General features: G+C 36.7%; 1 protein-coding gene across 5 annotated transcripts in view; it reads left to right on the plus strand.

Moving 5' to 3' along the window:
• OSBPL9 (oxysterol binding protein like 9) overlaps positions 1 to 23,689 on the plus strand; it is a 128,781-nt gene that overhangs the window by 10,935 nt on the left and 94,157 nt on the right. For 4 of the 5 annotated variants that reach the window (XM_033114973.1, XM_033114974.1, XM_033114975.1 and 1 more), the window contains exons 2-3: positions 6,101 to 6,151; positions 20,963 to 21,041. In XM_033114973.1, coding sequence (XP_032970864.1) covers positions 6,101 to 6,151; positions 20,963 to 21,041 — 130 coding nt within the window. The remainder of the gene's footprint in view (positions 1 to 6,100; positions 6,152 to 20,962; positions 21,042 to 23,689) is intronic. The other variant, XM_033114983.1, reaches the window with a different exon arrangement.

Raw genomic sequence — 23,689 nt, forward strand, 5'->3', positions numbered from 1 at the left:
GCCTTCATTTACCATTCTATAGTACTCACTCTATCTTTTTCTTTTCCTGTTTCCGGGAGCACCTCAGACTTGTTCCTGCCTTAGAGAGTTTGCATAGGTATATATTTTTAGGCTTCTTGGGCTGGTATTACCCTAGGTCTGTAGCATGTGCTTGCATGTTAACTCTTCTCTGCCTTCATTTTTTTGTTTTTTAAAACTCATAAAATTTGAAGTAAAATTCAACCTGATAAAGAATGAGTGTTTTTAAATTGCTTTTTTTAAAAGTATTTTTTTCTGACTATAAAAGTAAAATGTGATTATTGAAGATCATTAATTTCTCAAGTCCTTAAAAGTTTCTTAAGCCCTTTGGCATAGCTTTTGTGTTCTTGACTTATTTATTCTCTCATCATTCTGCTTTTCTTTAAGCACCAACATCTAAGAGAAATTCTTTAAGAAAGTCATTTCCTAGGCAGTGTTTGAATTTATAACAACTTTTCCCCACTTTTTTAAACAATTTTTTTTATTTTTAAATTACAAGTTGACATACAATATTATATTAGTTTCAGGTGTACAACATAATGACTAGATGTTCATAACCCCTATTTCTCGATATTTACATACTGTATTTCAAGTGCCTTTCCTGGCTAACCTGGAAAACATTTTTAACAATTTCTTTGCAAAAATTTGTTCTGAATTCCAAATTCCAAATTTGAACAAGGAGCAAATTTTGGAGCATAGCTGCATTCTAAATTGGGGCCTGTACAGTAAGTCTTAGAATTAGGACTGAGAATCCAAAATTCCATGGTTCTGGCTATTGTTCTTGCTAACTAGATTATTTGGTGTGTTGTACAAATTTTCCCATCTTTAAATTTTTTTCTTCTTGCTGTTCATCTTTTTATGATGTTATTATTTTGGGCTCTGAGTTAGTCTTTTCCTAATAAGGAAAAACATCCTTGGGGAAGAGAAAAGTGAAGTTGAATAATAGTGAATTATCACCACACAGTTTGGGGGGAGAAGTATTAACACACAGCACAAACCATCTGCAGTTTCAAACGCCCCCATCATTTTCTTCAGTCTTTTCTTGGGAAGTAACATTAGTCATTATTTAGTATTTTGGGCAGTATTCAAGAAACAAAACAAAAATAGAAAATCTCCATTGAGGTTCAGTCTATACGAACATGCTACAATTAATTTGCAGAACTTAGACTACTATTTAATATTTAATATTTAGCTTTAAAGAGGATGCTTGCAAAATTTAGAAAGGAAACTTGTGAAAACCCCAGGTCATCACAGCTTTGCTAGTTAAGCTCTGTGAAAGTGATTCTCTCCACTTTTTGTTTAAATTCTGACTTGAAAATAAAATTGTCCTTTTGAAAAAAATAGTGAAAGACCTGTGACTTTACAATGTGATAGATCCCTAGATCAAAATGCAAATCCATAATCCTTTACCCGTAATTCAGAAATCCCTCAATCTGAATTCCAAAAGTTATTTTCCTAAATTGATTATATTATGTTCTTGAACTGTGTGATTATTTAGTCTTTTTTTATTAAAGTTCATTGGGATGAATTATTTAGTCTTTATCATACTTAGCATAAATATTCATTGTATTACAGAAATATTAGTGTGCTTAATTTGAAAGTAAATAAATGCTCAATACTCCAGACCTCACAACAGGCGTAAGACCGTATATGTACTTCATGTATATTACTTTTCTAAAATTGTGAATTTCAAAACACATCTGACTCACAGATCTCAGATAGGGATGTGGACCTGTATGTGTGATCTAGTGACCTAAGGGTTTACATGCTAGAGATAGTTCAGAAGGCAGGGGTACCGCTCTAGGCACTGCTGCAAGGCTTCAACAGGGTGACGTTTGCACTGCTGAATTCAGAATGATCGCTGATCTGACACTCAGCCTTTGTGGTTCAGAAAACCTTTGAGGGGAGACTTAAATTAACCAGACTTATACGAGTACCATGTTTCCCCGAAAATAAGACCGGGTCTTATATTAAATTTTGCTTCAAAAGGCGCATTAGGGATTATGTTCAGGGGATGCCATCCTGAAAAATCATGCTAGAGCTTCTTTTCTGGTTAGGTCTTATTTTCGGGGAAACACGGTAACTGAGGTAGAAATGCATGGCCTTTGGGCTTAGACCTGGATTGAAATTTTCTCTCTTCCACTTGGCTCTCTGTGAGTCCTTGGACAAGTTATTTAAACCTTCTGAGCCTTTGTTTCGTCAATTATAAGATGGGCATAATAAAAGAACCTATATACTAAGATGTGAGAACTAAATAAAATTGTATTTAGAGTACTAGCAGTGTCTGGTATTTTAGTGCTCCATAAACGTTAGCAAAAAGCTGACGTTTATAACAGATAGTATTTGACATATAATAATAATCACTAAATGTACATTGTGGCCACTGTTACATAAACGAGTGTTCCAATTTATTAATTCATAACAAGAAATAAAACTGTTAATGAGACTGTATGCTTAGGCTATCTGATTAGTGCATTACTGTGTATACTCTGAATGCAAGTTATACGGGATGCCAAATTTATGAGCAGAAGGAGACCAAAGGGAGTTGTTTGTTACAGATACTTAATGGCATCAGACACTGACATCAAGATGCAGTGTCTCCGTATTAGAGACACCTATTATGAGAACTGAACAGGTCTGATCTTTCGGTCAGCAAAACATCTATTCTGGCGGTCTGGTTTGAGTTCTGGCCTTCTTACTCTAGTTCTATTACTATTAATATTTTCTGATACTTAGTGTAATTAGTCATAATTAGTATAATGACCTCCATGCTGTTCTGGCTCTTAAAGATGATCTTGAATATATCTCTATTCCGATAATATGTCTGTTTTCTTTAAAATAAGGCAGCCATCTACCAAGGATCTTGGGGAGACCCCTAATGTCACCTGTGTACATTCAGCACACTTTTCTAAGGCGCTATCTATAATATAAGTAGACACTAAATGTGCTGCTCAAATGAGGCTCTTTGTAATGGGGGCAGGTGGGAGATGAGGGAGTGATCTATGATAACGTGAGGGATGAATGATGGGGAAAATTTCTCTATTACTCTGGGTCAGTGACTCCTCCAAGTTTTTGGTGGTAAAATTTCTCTATTACTCTGGGTCAGCGGCATGATGACATATGGGGCTATTGAGTGAATGCAGGGCATTACGTAGTGAAGGCTCTCAATACATTAAATACTACTATGGTTTAAGGAGGCTGTGTGCTCTCAGATAGAAAGGAGACTACAGGAATGGGTGTTATTGCTGTCATTTCCCGTTTTGTAATCATTGTAAAGCAATGTATATGTGGAATTCTGGCAAGTGCTATTTATTTACTTTCATTGAGATATAATTGCATTCGGTAAAAATAACCCCACAGAATTCAAGGATACAGTTAGATGAGTTTTGACATTTGTTTACACTTTTGTTACCAGTGTCCCAATCAAAATAGAGAGCATTGCTGTCATTCTGCAAAATCCCTCCTGTCCCTTTCCTGTCCATCCCATGCCCTAGAGCCAACCTCTTGTGATTTCTATATAGGTTAGTTTTGCGTAGCAGGTTGTCCACCTGTGTTCCAGGAGTATATGGTCCAAAGTGCAACACTAGCTAGGAGTGCAACCTCATATGTATGCTGTTGGCAGTGAACTAACCTGTGATCAGTACGGAAGCAGTGTTTACATTCATGTTAAAACAAGGGAGACCATTTTAACATAAATTGTGCACATTCATTGTCCACATAACTCCTACCATTAATTTTCTAGATGTTTATTCTTTGCAAAACTGTAGCAGGGGTGTTGGGTTAGGAAGAGCACAAAGATGAATCAGAAACCTTGCCTTCCAAGAGAGGTGATGAAGCATGCACATACATTATTTTCATACAAGATAGAAGAAGTACCTTAAGAAAAGTAAGGTTGGATGCTGTATGTTAAAAAGTTCAAGAGACCTCACTTGTAGCTGTGAGAGATTCAGCGCAAGTCAGATGAGACTCTTGCTTGGTCTTGAATAGAGATTTAGTTTATTTTAAACAAAGTAAAATTAATATTCAATTAAAAATTTATGTTTTTATATAACTGGTTTAAGGAGGCATTCTTTGCTGTATAAAGGTGTAGAATTAATTTCAATGGCAAGCTAATCTTCCTTAGTGAGTTTTAATGTTTGTGCAGAACTTTTCCAGATGAATTTGCTTTGTGAAGCAGAGTAAATCCATAGTTGTACTTCCAATTAAACAGTTTTTCAGTGATGGCACCATATACCAGCACCAAACTAGATTTTGTGAGTTAATTCATTGAATTAAGATACTTTCTTAAGTATTCAGTATGTGCTCAGAATATACTGAACTAATCTTTAAATGCTTATAGGGTCTTGTTGGAGATACAATTAAGTTATAATTAAGATACAATGAAATGGTTACCTTGAGGCTAAGTTTTATTTGATTTAGTGCTTAATAGGAAGGTCTGACAGTTAAGTTCGTGAACTTGTTGCAACGATATTGCTAACCTTTTTGATATCAGAGGGATTATTAATTATGAATTTGTAGCAACTGGACAAACAGTTAACCAAGTTTACTATTTGGAAGTGCTGAAAAGGCTGCGTGAAAAAGTTAGACCTCAACTTTTCACCAACAATTCATGGGTCTTGCATCATGACAATGCACCAGCTCACAAGGCACTGTCTGTGAGGGAGTTTTTAGCCAGTAAACAAATAACTGTATTGGAACACCCTCCCTACTCACCTGATCTGGCCCCCACTGACTTCTTTCTTTACCTGAAGATAAAGGAAATATTGGAAGGAAAACAGTTTGATGACATTCAGGACATCAAGGATAATACGCTGACAGCTCTGATGGCCATTCCAGAAAAAGAGTTCCAAAATTGCTTTGAAGGGTGGACTAGGCGCTGGCGTCGGTGCATAGCCACCCAAGGGGAATACTACTTCGAAGGTGGCTGTAGTGATATTCAGCAATGAGACATGTAGCACTTTTTCTAGGATGAGTTTGTGAACTTAATTGTCAGACCTTCATGTGTATTGTGAAATTATTATCACAGTGAGATAATTAACATATATATTACCTCTCATCGTTACCTTTTCTCTCTCTCTCTCTTTTTTTTGTGTGAGAACTTTAAACATCTTCTCTCTGCATCTTTTCAAGTATACATTGCGGTATTGTTAATTATAGTCACCACGCTGTACGTTAAATCCCTAGCACTTAGTTATTTTATAGCTGGAAGCTTGCCTGTGGCTCAGGGCATTAAATGTAGGGCATCTGTGGTTTAAAGTGGGACAATTTTCTTTAAAACATAACTCCATGATACTGGCTCGTTGTACTTCTTTCTTACATAGAGGAGTACAGAAAAATACATTGTTGAGGTATTTTGAAAACTTTGATTATTTAAGGTTTCATTTTATTACTCATGACTAATTTAATTTTAGGAATATTTAATGACTGTTAACATAGGGCTTATTGTGCAGAACATAGCCTTTGCTTGGCTCAGTCTGGTAGCAGAGACGTAAAAGGTAAGCAATGTTTCATCAGTATTTCTTGTGCTCCTAATGTGTTTCAGACACTGTTCTGAAGCATATAAGTGAGATACAGTTCCTACCCCCTAAGGAATGTGCAGTCTTATGGATGAGTCAGACAAGTTAACTAGTCATAGAACAGGGTGGTGCGGGCTGTGACAGGAAACACTCAAGAGACTGTGGGAGCCCAGGGATGGAAGTTCAGATCAGGCAGAGGTGACAGCTAGCTAAGCAGAAAATCATGTGTAAGGGTAGTCTAAGCTGAGGAACATCGGATGAGTAATGTCAAAGGCAAAAGATCGGACCACTTTGGGGAATTGCAAAGAGATAAAGCTAAAGCAGTGTTTCTCAAAATGTGGTCCTCTGTTTGCCTGAGTCAGAATCATCTGGGAGTAATTCTTAAACCCCCAGGTAATTCTTAATCTCCCATGTGCGAATTTGAGAATCCGTAAGTGATTTGGGGCAGGGGGTGGAGGGAGAAAGGAGGGATATTACTGTAAATTTTGTATCTTTATCCCTAGATGATTCTAAAACAATCAGTCTGCTAGTCTTTTATTCATTGAATGTTTTTGTTTTTCTTTTAGTCCAAGGACAAAATGATGAGAGGATCTCGCCGAGGATGTGTTAGACTCAGAGTGAGTATTTACTCATTTTTTTGAAAACCAATTTTGACAGAAATTTAAAAAATTATTTTGATGGAATCATGGGACTCTAAATTTAGTTTAGCTTTCTGACTTAATTTGTTGGGAGAGGCAACTAAGGCTCAGAGAGAAAAAATGATTTCTCCAGGGTAACTGCTAGTCAGTGCCAGAACCAGGACTAGAACTCAGTTCACTGGCCCATGCTTTCATGTGGTATCCATCCATGACTTAATACAGCTCTTGATTTTTTGTTTATCCTCTGTTTTCCAGCCAGGAACAGGGCCTGGAAAATAGTTGTAGTGTTCGTGGTAGAGCAAACAGTAGGAAAAAAACTCTGAAAAATTGTCACTTTTAGCTGCTTTGTTCTTCCTGTTCAACACTATTTAATAATGGTCTGTTTAGCAGTGATGTCCAGTAGAAATATAATATGGGCCACATACATAGTTCAATATTTTTGCAGTAGCCACATTTAAAAAGTAAAAAGAAACAGGTGACGTTAGTTTTAATAATATATTTTATTTAGGCCAGTACATCCAGAATATTATTATTTCAACATATAATCAATAAAAATTATGAGATATTTTACATTCTTTTCTAAGTACTAAGTCTTTGAAATCCAATGTGTCTTTTACACTTATGGCACATCTGAGTTCAGACTAGCTGCACTTCAGGTGCCCAGTAGCCACGTGTAGCTCGTGGCTGCCTTATTGGACTTGCAGGCCTATAGCTTTGTGCTGCTTTTAATTACTTGTTCAGTTTCCACCATTGTCCAGGTGGCTAAAGGCAAGACAGAATGCAGGGTTGGGGATACAGTTTCTAGTACTCCACTGTGTCCAAAGAAGGGCCTACCTCTATTGTAACTAGGTAAATCAACTTCTAGGAGCCTTTTCTTCTTCAGGCTCCTGTTGTTTTCTTTCTGCCATCTTTTTTCTGTACCCTTACTTTTGCAGATGTGACTATCTTTGGCAAACATATTATTGCCTTTATTACGGTAGCAGTAGCTAATTGGTAGGAATGGGGAATAACTCTGAGAAAGAAACCAAATTCTAATGGACAAATTTTGGCAACTGGATTAGGAATAAGTATGGTAAAGTTGTAGGATGGGAATCAGGTAGGCCTATTTTGAGCAGATGGTGTATTTGTGATAGCATAAAAATTTAAAAAATTGTTAGAAGATTTTTTACTGTTTTTTTCCCTTTCCTTTGGTCATCTTGGTTTAATTGCTTTTCTAAGCACTTGCTGCTGACCCCAGTCACCACTCAGTCTGGTATTAACTGCCTTCTTGGCTTGAAATAGGCTCAATAGTGACACTGGCAGAGCTGTATTGAGACAGCTCTTCAGTTGAATTAAATCTGGATTTGGGCCACTGTCTCATTGTTACATTTAATGCACTATTTTTTTCTTTTAAATATAGCTTAATTAATTATTAACCCTTGTGTCTACAACCCAGATTTAGAAATAAAATTTTGCCTGCTATCCCGGAAGCCTCTCTATGTGCCTCATTTAAATTATGGCCCCCTCCCTGTCTCCTAAAGTAACCTGTTCTATTCTAGTAATCATGTCTTGGATTTGCATTCGTAAATTCTGTATTTTTATCTTGCTCATTTAAAAAGCTTGACATCTTTTGTTTGTAGTTTACCTATTGAAGAATCCAGGCCCTTTGACCTGTAGGAGTTTTCCGTAGTGTAGATTTCACTGATTGCTTACTGGTGCAGTTCAGCATGTTCCTGTCTCTGCTTTTCCTGCAAATTGACAGTTGGAGCCAGAGTCTGGATCAGACTCAGGATTGATCCCTTTGGCAAGACTATAGGTGGCGGTGTGTTCTTTTATCAGGAAGCAAATAAAGGCTGGTTTTTGCTCTTTACTGATATTAACAGCTATTGATTCTCAGCATCTGTATTAATTAACTTACTTGGGGGTTGCAAAATTAAGATATTTTATTTTGTTTCAATTTTTATCAGATAATTCTATAAGGAGACACTTCTATTATTTGGTTGCCCAGTGATACAGTACAAGTAGCATAAATGCTTGATTATTTCCTCTTACCCAATTTTCGAGATAATGAATTGACTTATAAAACAATATTCATTTACACACACACACACACAAGAATTGAAAGTAGAGATGTTTATAGAAGCATTACTTACAGTAACCTAGAGGTGGTGGAAGCACGCATTGTCCATTTGACGGGTGAATAGATAAACAAAATGTGGTATATACATACGGAATATTATTTAGTCTTAAAAAGGAAGAAAATTCTGACACATGGATGCAGCTTAAGGACATTATGCTAAATGAAATAAGCCTGTCACTAAAAGACAAATACTGTATGATTCTATTAATATGAGGTACCTAGAGTAGTCAAATTCCTGGAGACATAAAGTAGAATGGTGGTTTCCAGGGGTTGGGGGGTGTTCTTGTTTAATGGGTACAAAGTTTCAGTTTGGGAAGATGGAAACATTCTGGAGATGGATGGTTGTGATGGTTGCACACAATGTGAATGAACTTAATGCTACTAAACTGAACACTTGAATATGTTTAAATGGTACATTTTTTGTTATGTGTATTTTACCCCACTTAAAAAACCCTCACCCATTTATCACCTCACAGTTCTGTAGATCGGGCATCTCAGAAGGGTTCTCTGCTTGAGGCCTCACAAGGCTGAAATTGAGCTATTGGCCAGGCTGGGCTCTTATCTGGGCTTTTATCTGAGGAAGAATCCAAGGGAGAATCTGCTTCCAAAGTCTTTTAAAGTGTGTTGGCAGAATTCAGTTCCTTGTGGTAGGACTAAGGTCCTCATTTTCTTGCTTGCTGGCAGCTGAGATCTGCTCTCAACATCTAGAGATTACACATCCTTCTTGTCATGAGGCCCCTCCATCTTCAAGTCAGCATGGCACATCAAATCCTTCTAGAGTTTTGAATCGCGCTGCCTTTCCATTCTGCTACCAGCTGTGGAAAACACTGCTTTTAAAAGGCCTCATGAGATTAGATTAGACTACACCCTTTTGCCATATAATCACTCCAGTGATCACTCATCCTGTAACATAATCACTGCAGTGAGATCTCTTCATATTCAATTTCCACTCACACTCAAAAGGGAAGAGATTATATAGGGGCAAGGGTCCTAGGGGGTGGGTTAGAATTCCTACCACACAGCAGAATAGGAAAGAACCAGATATACCTATGTTTGAATCTTACTTTGGCTTTTGCTTTGTTGACTGGAAGAGGGAAACTATCTGTAAGCTTCCTGAGCTTGAGTTTTCTCTTCTTTAAAGTAAGTAGCATAATATCCCTGCCGAATTTTGTGAGGATTAGGCCCCTGGCACATAGATAGAAGCTATTAATTAGTTGTGCGTGTGTGTATGTGTGTGTGTGTGTTTTGAGAGGCTTTGAGGTACACTTGACCCTTGTATAATGCAGGGGTTAGTGGCACTGACCCCTGTGCAGTCAAAAATCTGCATCTAACTTTTGACTCTCCCCAAACGTAACTACTATTAGCCTACTGTTACCCAGAAGCCTTACCAGTAACATATAGTCGGTTAATACATATTTTGTATGTATACGTTTTATGTACTGTAGTCTTATAATAGAGTATTCTAGAGAAAAGAAAATGTTAAAATCATAAGGAAGAGAAAATACATTCACAGTATTTATTGAAAAAAATCCACGCATAGGTGGACTCACGCAGTTCAAACCTTTGTTATTTAAGGGTCAACTGTGTTTTCAAAAAGCCGGACTGCCATTTGGCTTCCTATTTAAGAAACATCTGGACAGCTTGTTTAACAGTGTAGGTTTCCAAGTCCCACTCTCTAGACATACTGTTTTAGAATAGGGTCTGGAACTTTTATTTTTAAACAGATTCTCCGGATTGTTTTGTGCATCCAAATTCCGGACCATTGGTGTAGGAGAAAGAATAAGAGAGACCTGGGGCTGAATCTGATTCAGCTCCACCCCTTATTGACTTGGTGCAAATTTCTTAACTCCAATGAAAATAACATTATATAACTTGTAGGGTGTTGGGAAAATTTCCTGAGAGACCAAAGAATGAGGCTGACAACTGCAGCATTGTATCAAGTTTATTTAGGAAGCTTACACAGGAGGCACATCTTGGGCAGTGGCAAGACAACATGGATATCCTCTGCCTCCGCTCTGCATGGCACTAATGCCCCAGATAAGGGGAAAACGCCTTACGTTTTTGCCAGAGAGAGAGCAACAGCCTTTTCTAGGAACTGCCATGCACCAGCACACCATGGGGCATGGGGGAGGGATCGCTCAGACAGTCTGAGGGGGTTTACAGGAAGCAATCTCTGTTCTGGCCCAGATCTAGCTGGATCTAGCTTGAGAATCCAGGAAATGTAACAGTCTCTTCTGTGCGTAGTACACATCCAATAAATAACTGCTGTGGATGATGATGGTGCTGATGGTGGTGATAGATGATACAACTATTATCTAGATTCCAAATGAGCTTAATGAGCTGTCACTGACCCATGCCACAGGTCTCTTCCTGCCTCTCCATCCATCCTTATTCTGTGTTCCAGTTACACTATACTTCTCTGTGTTCCCTCACTGTGTTTTTTTATTACTCATTGCTCTTCACATATTTTTTCTTATGTCAGGAATTTTCTGGGCTCTGATCTGGTGAGCTCATCTTTTAAGAGACTTTTCAAATGTTTTTTCTATGAAGCATTCCTGATCCATAATCCCCCTCCTCTACCTTATCATAACATTTGTCACTTATAGCCATGAAAATACTTATTCCATGATTACATTTTAACTTTATTTCCCCCACTCCATAGTGAGTTCCCATCCACGGTTACTATGTAAGTAGGTACATAGTAAGTAGGTACATAAAAATGCTTATTGCTGATTTATAATTTATAATAATAATGAATAAATATTGAAGAATTTGTTTTCACTAAAGTTTACATATGAAGGACCTGTGGAAGTTATTTTAAGCATAAAATGAGCTAGTGGTATGTGATACGTTTTCTAAAAAACAAAGCAAAACACCCATGTGGTTTTAGGCTGCATAAAAGGAAACTAGAGAAAGGAACCAGTAATTATGGAGGAAGCTCTTATGATCAGGCACTGTGTTGATTTTTCACGTGTAGTCCCATGATAACGCTATCAGGTACATGGTGTTATTTCATTTTACACATGAGGAGACTGAGAGTCAAGCTACTTTTAGTAACTTTCCAAGGTCACAGTAAATAGTGAATCTGGGAATGAACTTGGATCTGTCTCATTCTAAAACCCTGTTCAGTCCTTATTGTTACTAGGATCCTATTCTTCTGGACTAGAAGAGTTCATGTGGACACCCACAACTTGTTCCAAGGTCGTGTAAAACCAGTGGAGGAAAGCAGAAGAGTGAAAAACCATTTCCTTCCCATCCACTTTCTTTGATGGTGGCAAAGTGTGTGCCACTAGGTGGTGCCCTTGCCTTGATGTAAAAGTAAAATGTTGATTGAGTCCTGGTGTCTAATTCCCCCTCCTCCCCAACATACTAGCTAAAAGCAAAATATTGACATTTCCAGGCAAAATCTGAAAAATGGAGAAGCAGTAACATTAAAGAGGCAGTGCTGGGTAGAGACAAGAATAGGCCATATACGAAATGCAGTTCAAATCTGAATTTTGCCATTTATTAGCTTTATGACTTCAGACAACTCATCTATTCAGCTCTGAGTCCTTATTTTCTTAATCTCTGTGGAATAGACATCATATCATTTACTCATAGAATTATGAATATCAAATTAATTGATATTTTTAGAAGTATCCAAACACAGTGTCTGGGACTTAGGTTCTTAATGAATAGTAGTTACTGTTATAATTAATAATTACCATAGATAAAATGAATCTCAACTTCTGAAGAATTCTACAGGGCCTTAGGAACCACCCAAATAAGGTGAATTATATTCAACAAAGTTTTGATCTAAATGTATTGTGACGTTTCAAAAACTATTAATTCATATGTGACTTAAAGTAACACTTTTTACCCAGTCCAGTGAAACTGAGTACTCCCTCTATTTAGCAATTGTGTTGGTCATCAAAGTTGACTGATTCCCCGAGGAATGTGTCATCTGTTCTCTTTTCCTTGAGTCTGTCACAAGAGATGTTGGCAGTGTACCATGATGCATTAATAGTTTTAGCACTGACTTCTTACCGTATTTTGCCATGTATAATGTGCATTTTCTTGCCCAAATTTGTGAGGGAAAAATAAGGATGTGCATTATACGTGGGTAGTACTAATTCCGTATTTATATAAGTGTTTTTAATTCTTTTGTTTATGGTTGAGTTAAAAGTATAACTCTAGAAATCAATAATGATATCCGTATGCAAAATAATACCCTGGAATATGATAATCGGTTTTATTGAATTTACGACGAACTTGCAACGGCAAAGTTCTTGGCCTTCTATGATGCATAAATATTGTAAGTTTGTTACCGGCACATAAAATTTCTTGTACCTAATATCTGTTCTTGTGTTTTGTAATTATTTGTTGCATAAAATTTCTTGTATCATAATATGTGAGAAAAATAAATGCTAAAATTTCTTTATAATACAAAAAACAACTACCTAAATGTAAACAAATAAAAATTTGAATTAAAAAATTAAAATGAAAGATTTTTTTCCTTGAAAGTTTGGGCCAAAAATGTGGGTGCTCATTATACATTGCAAAATATGGTACTTGAGTCTGCATTATTTTTTCATGTTAGCATCTTTGGCAGGGCCTTAGGAACAATCATTAAGATATTAGAGTGGATACAATAAAGAATTATTTTTAGGTTAATGTATAACCTTAAGACTGTCCTTTACTCTCTTCCCCTTAGGTCTGCTTTTGTCAATTGTTTTGTTATTTCATTATGAAAAATTATTGACTTCCTATTTTTGTTAATTCAGTCGCTCATTTTTGCAAGTATCATCTGTATGAATTTGATGCTAAAAATGTCTTCTTGTGGGCAAGATATAAACATTTATGTAGTCTCTGATTGGTACATAGATGTCATTAATACTATTTTTCCTGAATCTTTATATGATTTTATAATTACAAATTAAGAATTAAAAAAGAAAGTGATGAAAAAAGATTCCAGGAAATTGTTAATCAAAGAAAGCTAGGAAACAGTGTTAATATCAGACATAATAGACTTTAAGAAAAAAATTAAAATTGTTATGGTAAAAGAGAATACTAAAACCCCAATATTGCATAGATAACATTCTTCGACAACAGTGGAATAAATTAGAAATTCCTTAACAAAACAGTAGCCACTCACTGCCTCACATACATACTTCGAATTAATTCATTGGTGAAAGTAGAAATCATAATGTAAATTATGAAATATTTAAATCTGAATGATAATGAAGGAACCACATATTAAAACTGCATCTAAGGCAGTCTGTGGTTTATCATCTTAAATGATTATATTATAAAAGAGATTGAAAATTAATGAGCTAAGTGTTAAATTTTTTAAGAAATAGAAAAAAAATAATGATAAAGTAGAAAGAAGAAATTAATAAAGGAAAATTTTAAGCCAGAGTCATTTATTAATTTAGATGTCAAAATCCTAAACGAAATACAGCAAACCATACCCAGTAATGTATAAACAAAAAGTATTAATGACCAAATAAAGTTTATTCTGGAAATACTAGGATGTTAATTTTAAAATTAATTAAGTTACCACATTAACAGATTAAAAGAGGAAAACTATATGGCCATTTGAATTAATATAGAAGAAACAGTGAATAAAATGAAATATGCATTCAAAATTAAGCAAACTAGGAATAGAAGAGAATATTCTTAACCTGGTAAGGGGTAAATTTGCTAAAATGCTACATTGTGCTTAATAGTGAAATAGAAGTATTCTCTTTAAAATCAGCAGTGAGACAGCAGTGCCTGCTTTTGCTCCTTTAAATATTGTGCTCTGGAGGTCCTAGTGAATGCTGTAAGATTAGAAAAAATACAAAAGATATATGGCTTTTTTAGAGGGAAAAACAAAATTAGTATCTGCACATGATGTTTCTGCAACTGTACTGGAGGTCCTGGTAAACATTTAATACAGAGAATAAGAAACAAAAGAATTCAAAGAAAAAGGATTGGAACGGAAGAATAAACATTGTTGGTATTACAGATGATATTGGCTACATAAAACAGTCCACAAGAATCTATAGAAAAAAGTTTTTGGATATGAAACCAATATGCAGAAAACATACGTATAGTGTTGCTTTATGCAACCTACAAACAATCAGGAAAAGTTATTACAAAGAATTCTATTTATAGTAGTAACAAGAACTCTTAAATTACCTAGGAATATATTTTACAAGATAAATGTGTTTCTTTGATGGAAAAAAACTATAAAACATCATTGAAAGACTAAAGGAAGATCTGAATATAGTAAAAGCTATATTCTGTTCCTGCTTGTGAGACTCAATAACATGTATATGTTTATTTTCCCTAAATTAATCTATAAACACTTGTGATTCCAGTCAAAATCACAATTAGGCTTATCAAAGAACTTCACAAGGTGATTCTAAAAGTTATTTAAAATGCTAAATGGGCAAGAAATTTTTGAAGAATAAGGAGTTCAGGAACTTGCCATTCCAGATAGTAAGAGTTTTTATGAAACTGGAACTTGCCATTCCAGATAGTAAGAGTTTTTATGAAACTGATAGTAAGAGTTTTTATGATATGGCACAAAAGAGAAAGCTCAGAAATAGAGCTGCACATCTATGAGAATTTAGTATATAACACATTACAAATCAAATTCTGTCACTCAGTAAATGAAGCTGGATCAATTGGCTGCCCAAATGGAAAAAATAAAATTACTCTCTATCCCATGTTATACACAAAAATAAATACCAGAGGTATTAAATGTATAAAATGAAAATTTATACCTATAAGAACATATGGAAGAATGTCGTTGTGATACCAGGACAGAGAAGGATACCTTAAAGCACAAATCATGATAGAAAAGATTGGTAGACTTGACAACATTCAGATTTTAAAATCTTTGAACAACAACAACAACAACAAAAAGACACCACACTCAACGAGAAAGACAACCCTTGGCTGGGAGAGAAAATATTTACAATATATACAACTGACAAAGGATTAACGGCCAGAATATGTAAAAAAAAATAAACCTACAAATCAATGAAAAAGACAAAAACCCAAAAGAATGCATATAAATCAATAAAAAAGCAAATTGTTCAGCACTCTATCACGATCACTTAGAACAATGCCTAGACAATTCAGTAAATACTTGTCGAATCAGTGAATGATGCTTAAGCAGGTCCTCCATGCAGTAGCATCTTTGGTGAGTGGGATGGGCCATGAGCTTTCCAGCTTCCTTCTACTTTGTGAACTCCTCTCTCCTCTCTAGATTATGCGCTCTCCAGGGCAGAGATATATCTTACTCCTGTTTATATCTCCTGGCTGTCCTTTTAGGAGCTGTGTCAGCAATCTGTGTTCCAGAGGCGTCCTCCTTCCTTTTTATCGTCTTTGGAGTCAGTTTACCAGCCCACTTTCCTTGCAAAGGGAGATTGGCCCTAAAATAGCCCTGCATAGTGGTTTTTTTTGAAGCCATGAGAGCAAAACTGCTTTTTGTCTTTGGCACCAGAACTGATTCATGCCTATAGTATGTTTCTGTGTATACTAGAAAGAAGAAGAGAGAAAGTCAGGAAATTCATCTAGTTGCATAAGACTTGAGCTCCAGTTACTTTCTGTCTGGGAACCTGGATAGTGTGACCCGGGAGTAGCGGGCACCTTGTGAGTGAGCCCAGGTACTGACAGAGTCTGAAACCTTCAGAAGGAAAATGAGGAGTCATTGAAAGATACAAATATATATGTTTGTGTGTATATATATGTGTGTGTGGTGTGTGTGTGTGTATATATATATACATATATATGTGTATATATGTATATATGTATATCAAAGTTTGATGGGTTAGCATACAAAGAACTTTGCTTAATGATAGAATACTATTCCACATATGGGTTAGCATAGGGAGTTTTGCTTTATCAGAGGTAAAAAACAAGTAGTATAAACTCAGATAAGGGAGAGGCAGGATATTTGGTGGAAGACAGCTTGGGGCAATTGGTAAACCTCCAGCTGCCCATGTGTAGAATTTGATGAGAGGTAGGCATGGAGCAAATCACTGAGGACCTTGTAGGCTCGGCTATGGCAGTGTGATCATATCCTCTAAGCCAGGACACTAATCTTTAGACTAAAAGGGGGTTCTATTCATTATTATACCAGGACAACAGGAATAATCCAGAAATGTCCCAGGCAAACAACCAAGTCATATGATGACCTTAGGTACTTGAAGGTGAAGAAGAGCCATTGATTTGGTCACATATCCTATAAGGAATGGGAAGTTAAAATAAATTTTAGGCAGGAGGCTTGTGCAAGTCTGAATAATCTTGATTGCAAGGGAATGAGAGAGGTGGGCCAGTTGCTAGATGAGGATGTATAATTGAGAAGGACAGTTTTTGTTGTTGTTGTAAAGAGGGTAAAGACTTGAGTGTGTGTAAATGCAGTTGGAAAAGAGTCAGTAGAGAGAGAGAAAAGTTGAAAATTGGTAAACTAAGAGACCCGAGGAAAGGTGATAGGGGGTGGAGTCCCTTTTCCATTATGGCAAGTGGAAAGGAAGCGAGAGTGGGTGTAGATGCAGGTGAGTATTTAGGTGGGAGAGCACAGCAGGTTTCGAGTTCGTACCTGATGACTGCTTAGGTTGTTGTTTGTTGGGCGTTCAAGAAAAGTAGAGAGGTTTTAAATAGCTACAGTGGACAGTGGGAAAGACCAATAACAAGACAAGGATGCCCCCATCATCACTTATATTCAACATTGTCTGCCACGGTAGTGACAGTCTTAAATCAGGTAGTCCTAGCCAATGAATAAAGCAAGAAACATAAATATAAGGTACAAGGATTAGAGTAGAAGAAATAAAATTATTAGTCACAGCAACTTAATGGAGCATACAGAAAATCCGAAAGAATTACAGATATACTATTAGAATTGATAAGTGAATTTAGCAAGATTACTGAATGTGAGGTCACTTTACAAAAATAAGTTGTATTTCAGTGTACCCACAATTAGTAATTAGAAAATGAATTTTTAAAAGTGAATTAAAAAAACATTTACTATAGTACCAAAAACAATTAGGAATAAATACTAACAAAAGGTGGGCAAGACCTCTACTCAGAAAGCTATAAACAATTACTGAAATTAAAAATGACCTAAGTAAATGGTAATCCCAGTTTGTTCCCTGTGTGTGTGTGTGTGTTTGTGTGTGTGTGTATAACTTGTTCACCTGACTCTAAAATTTATAGAATACCCACCTCTGATTCCTGCCTTCTCAGTCAGCAAACAGATCCCAGTAGAAATGGTGACTTCTTGTCACCTGCCATTCTAGAGAGAACTGGTTATGACTTTGGTGGTGATGTTGATTCATAATTTGTAAAGGCTGAGAGGAAAAAGTTGGAGGACTTACTCTACCTGATATGCAAATGTAAAGGCTAACATAGGAGAATATTTTCATGGCCTCGGGATTGGGAAAGCCTTCTTAAAAAAGACACAGAAAGCACTACCATAAAGTGTAAAAGCCAATACACTGTACTACGTGAAAGTTAAGAATTCTTCATGAAAAGATGTCATTGTGAGTCCAAACTCTGGCAACAGGTTAGAAGATATTTGCCTAATTCATAACCAGTGAAGGATTCAATAGTCCAGTCTTGTCAATGTGCAAGAAACTTGAACTGTTTCATAAGAGGATATTCAAATGGCCAACAAACATGAAAAGATACTTAAGCTCATTAGTTATCAGGGACATATAAATTAAAACCATCATAAGATACCACTACTCACCTGCTAGATGACTGAAGTATAATAAAAAAGTGTTAGTGAAGATGTGAAGCAGTTGAAACTTACATACACCACTGGTTGGTGTGTAGCTGGCACAACCACTTTTGAGAACTGTTTCACAGTATCTGTTAAAATCGGTATGTGCATATCCTATATCTTAGCAAATTCACCCCTAAGCACTATGATGAGCATTTTACATATACCATTTGAAAACAACTTTATATTGAAAGGTAATATATACATAAATCATAACTGTACGGGCTCAATGAAGAGAAGCTCCCCTTGTAACCTTTCCTCAGGTCTCTTACTTTACCAATTTTCAACTTTTCTCTCTCTACTGACTCTTTTCCAACTGTAGTGCTTCAGAGCGGTGCTATGTGATAAAACTAGAGTCATAAAGTGTCATTGGAGACCTGGGAGGGCACAGTGGTGGGGAAGGAAGCTAGATTGCAACACCGGATGAAAGGTTAAGGCATGGTCAATTTTCAGAAAGCTCCTCTGTGAAAACAGTGAGTAAGGAGGTGGTAACTAGGGGGAGATGTGGGGTTCTGCTTTTGTTTAACAAGTGGTGGGGAATTGAGTTTGAGGAAGGATATAGAAAGCGAAATTGCTTGGTGGGGTTTTTTTGGGTTTTTTTTTGGTTTGTTTTTTTTTTAGTGTATGGAAGAAATGTTGAGGCTGAGTACATATGGGGTGTGTGCAGTGAAGAATAAGGGGTTGAGTATGACAATGGAATGGTTGGTTGGGTCAGATTTTGAATAGTCTAGAAGAAATAATGAAGAAATGTTGACTATTTACTAGTTCATGGAGAGTCAAGGAAGGTTTTAAACATCTGGATTTCCTGTAAGAGTGTGCTGTAGAAACATTACTCTGGCAATAGCAAGGATTGTAGACTAAAATGTGGCCAGACTGAAGGCAGATTGCCTTATCAAGCAAGAAGAGCCTGAATTAGGGCAGTAGCAATTCATAGGACAGAGAAGAGTTGGCGAATTTGAGATTATAGTTCAGAGGTAGAATGAGCACAACTTGTGGTGATGGAATGAGGGAGAACATGTATAGAACCTAGAGGTTTCTATTTTGAGTTGACTAGGTAAGTGGTGCATTTTTGCTAAGGGACCCAGATTGCTGTAAGTTAAAACAGCTTTGTTCAACATGTAATTCACATACCATACAACTCACCCATTTAAAGAATATAATTCAGTGTTTTTAATATATTCACAGATTTGTGTAACCATCACCACAATCAACTTTAGAATGTTTCTATCATCCTGTAAAGAAACCCATACCCATAACTAAATACAAAAGTATGTGCCAGATACTCATCAGTCACTTCCCTTTTTACCCCACCTCCGCTCCTCCGCCCCAGCAGTAAGCAACCACTAATCTGCTCTTGGTCTCTGAATTTGCCTGTTTGGGACATTTCAGCTAAATGGAAACAATCATACAACATATGGACCCTTTTTTCATTTAGTATGTTTTCAAAATTATCCATGTAGAGATTTTTTGCTTTGTATTTTCCTCTTTGCGTGTTTTATGTCCGCCACTGGAATATAAGTGTCTTGATGGGAAGGTTCTATTATAATATTCAAGAGCTGTATCTGGCACATACTTTTGTGTTTAGTTATGACTCAGCAAATATTTGATATATCATAAATTAGAAGGTTAACTCAGTTGAGCACAAAATTAAGTTACCAGAATGAGCCTCTCCCACACATGCTTACCCATGGAGGTGTGTCTATATTTTCTGTCAGGGAATAAGCAAGTAGGTTCTGGTTCTGCCATTTACCCTGTGTGACCTTGGAGCTACTTTCCTTATCTAAAAATAGGGATAAAAATCCCCACCCCATTTGAGACTGGGGAATAATTAATTCAAGTTGACAGGATTTGGATAGAGTTGGGGTTCATCCAGACAGCCTCTGAGAAGAAATGAATAAATGTTTGGCTCTCCTGGGATAGTAGTAGTATTTTTTTTGATGGGATTTGGTATTTTGGCTTATTGAGTCTTTTTCAACCCCCATTTTCAAACTCCTGGTTTTGTCTGTGGCACACTGCTTCTTTGTCACAATGTGGGGCATTTTACCTATCCCATGTTCTCTAGTTTTTATCTCTGGAATACTGAAGATACCTATTTCTTAAAGACATAATTACAGTAGACTATTTTGCATGTCCCCGCTTCCCTCAATCCCTGTTTTCTTAATAGGTTGCATGTAGTTGAATACAAAAAAATAAAAGTTTAGATTTCACCCTTCCTGAAACAATTATAAACTCAGGCCCCTCTTTTGGAGAGGTGTTCATGCTTTTATTTAGAAAACACATAGTGTGTATTTGAGTGTCATGTATCAAATTAAGTAGTTTTTGACTTCCAAGATCTCACAGCAGTTCAATGGGAAGAGGCTGACATAATAAACAGATACTCACAGAATAATGTGGCAGTGGCAGAGCCACAGACAAGTGGTTATGGGAGCACACCTGGAAGAAGTGATTGGGACACTGTTTTGAAGCAAGTGTCACCTGGCATTTGTGCACTAACGAGTATAATACAGAAGCAGCTGGATGAAGAGCCACCTAGCTCTTTGGGCCTCACAACAACCTGGTGAGGTGGAGGTTTCTGACTCCCATTTTAGAGAGCAATCTAACGCTCAGGAAGGCTCAGTGAGCGGCTCTTACACAGATTCTAGACTGAAGCTTCTGTTTGTCCCCTCACCCTCCCACCACATCCATGCCCCGTAAGCAAGGGTAGAAAGTTCCCATGCAGAGGACCGCAGTGCCCTGCCGTCCCCTCTCCTGTAGTTCTTCGTTCTTCACCAAAACTGGAGTCTCAGATTCCCCTTTTGTTTGTCTAGTTTGCTTTCAGTGTCGTCGGTGCATTGAGCATTCCGGGGCTGTAGCAGTGGTGAGTATTGCTGATGTCATTGTTTGCCTTATTGGGATTTTGCTCTTTGTTTCACAGGGAGCTGTGATTGGTATAGACGATGAGGACGACAGCACCTTCACAATAACTGTTGATCAGAAAACCTTCCATTTCCAGGGTGAGCTGAAAGAAGAGATTCTCTCTCTTCATAGTCCCAACTGCTGCTTTCCTTCTCTTTTGGGTTGTTTGCTGGATGACTTGAATGATTTTGCAACTGATCCTGCATGAACGAGCGCACAGGAACGTTCTGGAGGAAGTGGTACTGCAGGTTAGGCAGGGATTTGTATCTGCAGTGGAAACAGATCTATTTGAAACGACTGGATCTGCCTGCAATTGGAGATTTAAATTTTAAAGGCTAAAAATCAGTGAAGGGAGAGAGTAATGGGCTGCTGCTGCTGCTGGCTTGTGTTTACAGAAGGTTGCTGATCTTCTTTATCGAGGAGTATAGTTCTGCTTCTGCATGAAGAGTCTAAAGACTGATTATGAAGGTTGCAGTGCTTGTCAGTGTAAAACTCAAAATGTGAATTAAATTGAAGCTAATGGCAACCTTTCGTTTAAAGGTTTTGCTTTGCTTCAAGGACTACGAGTTTGCTTTCATTTCATCTGCATTTCTGTGTCTTGTCTGCCAGCCGTCATTTCTCTGCTATTATCCCTTTTATAGCTAATAACACCAATGCCATCTGCCACTGCTATGTTTCGGCATTGCATGCTATGGTTCACCGGTAGAAAGGGTAAGGTACTGTATGATCATTCTCATTTCATCTTGCTTTGAAAACTCTGAGCCAGCAAATAAAAGTCAGTTTTAATGATCCTGTCTTAATGTACCTCTCATGTATTAAGAGCATCTGTTAGCTTTGTTACTAATGTTTTTGTTATTTTGCCTATCTAGAGTAACCTTTATTTATGTTTAAAGCAGTCCAAGAAACTTAGAGATGAGAAGATTGGAGATGTTAGTACTTTCTCTGAACTACAAGTGATAGTGCACTGTGATAGATACTAGGTATACCAAGATAAATAAATATTAAGTAAATTTATAGCTTAAAAATGTTTTGGTTATGAAGTCTCACAGTGACCAGATATGTTATAGAAGATGTTCAGACAGCCATTGTCCTTCTGTGTTAGGATAGTATATTGCAGTTATTTTTCTTTGTTGTCTTGTTTAAGAAATTGACATATAGAGATGAAAGATGCAGCTTGTATACAGTAAAGACAAACCAGTGTACTCAAAAGTGCTACCTCTAATGCTTTTAGGAAAGAACATCCTTAAAAATATGTACTGTGTTTGATCGAATTCTTTATTTAGAGCTGCTTCACTAATGATGTTCTCCTGAAATTTTCATAAAATTCATAAAACATTTAAAATCTTATGAAAGCCCAAGGCCTTTATTTTTAGGTTAAATGTATAATGCTGCTTATAAGCTAAAGCAGGTAATGCCTACACACTGGAATTCTTTTCTTGAATGAAGTTGAATATTTTAATGTGTTTCAAGTAATAGCTGCGGGATGCAGGTGAAGGCTGCAGTATAGAATTCTGTCCTCTGCAGTAAACTAAGGAGACACCTTCTTTGGACTTCCAGAAGCTGTATTGTTTGCCCGTTTAAAGGAGGGGATACTCAGACCTCTAGAGCAAAGGCATCTCAACCTTCTGATTTACTGTTACATTATTTATGTTCAACCCATCTTTCCTTTAACACTCCTAGATTTATGTGGCCTGCTTGTAAGACAAGCAATTCCTTTAATGAATTATTTAAATGACAAGGATAAATAAGATAAATTGTATACAAGGATAAATTGTATGCATTTTTAAAATGGAGTCTTAGTTCTGAGAATTTATTATTTTCTACTGTGATAGTTATGGGAGTCTCAAGCAACATGAGATTATTTAGCTTTTTAAAGAACTCGATAAGACTGCATACATAGTTGTTGGCAATAATGAGAGTTATTTCACATTCGTAAGCCCTTATGAGAAAATCTCTGAAAATTTGCTGAAAAGTTCTCAATGTCTGATAGTTCTTATATTCTTGATTAGAATGGAAAGCAAGTTTGGCTGATACACATTAGCTTATGTTTAAGTGTGTTGAAGTTCTTTATTTAATATACCAGAATTATTGAAAGCAAATGAATTATCAATTGATGCACCTATAAAGCAAATTCTACTTATTATCAGCTATTAAAGGAAAAGCTAGAATTTGTTCAGACACATTCATTTATTCAACATCTGCTTTAGATATTCTAAGTTCTGAGGATGAACAGTAATTAACAAAACATAAAATTCCTCTTGGCATTTCTCCTCATCCACTCTGGTAGAGGAGAACACCAATAAACCAGATAAATTAGTAAAATATAAGTAAATAAGAGTGCTAAGTCCTGGGGAGAAAAATATAAACAGGAAAAGAAAATGAAATAGATGTGAGGTTTTGTGTGTGTGTGTGTGTGTGTGTGTGTGTGTGTGTGTGTGTTGAAATTTTAGAGTGGCCTGAGAAAGGCTCATTGGAATGGTGCCTTTCTGTGAAAGACCTGAAGGAAGTGAGGGAACAAGTTATATGGCTTTGTTGGGGGTGTGGGAGTATATCATTCCAGGCAGAGGGAACAGCAGTGCCAAAGAGTGTGCTTGCCATATTTGAAGAACAGCAAGGAAGCCAGCTGTGGTTGGTGGAGACAACCATGGGGGAGGGAGGGTAGTGGGAGATGAGGTCTAAGAGGTAACAGCAGAGAGCCCGGTCATGTGAGGCCTTACACCCCATAGTAGGGACATTGAATTTTATT

The sequence above is a fragment of the Rhinolophus ferrumequinum genome, chromosome 9, assembly GCF_004115265.2.
Source record: "Rhinolophus ferrumequinum isolate MPI-CBG mRhiFer1 chromosome 9, mRhiFer1_v1.p, whole genome shotgun sequence".
NCBI lineage: Eukaryota > Metazoa > Chordata > Mammalia > Chiroptera > Rhinolophidae > Rhinolophus > Rhinolophus ferrumequinum.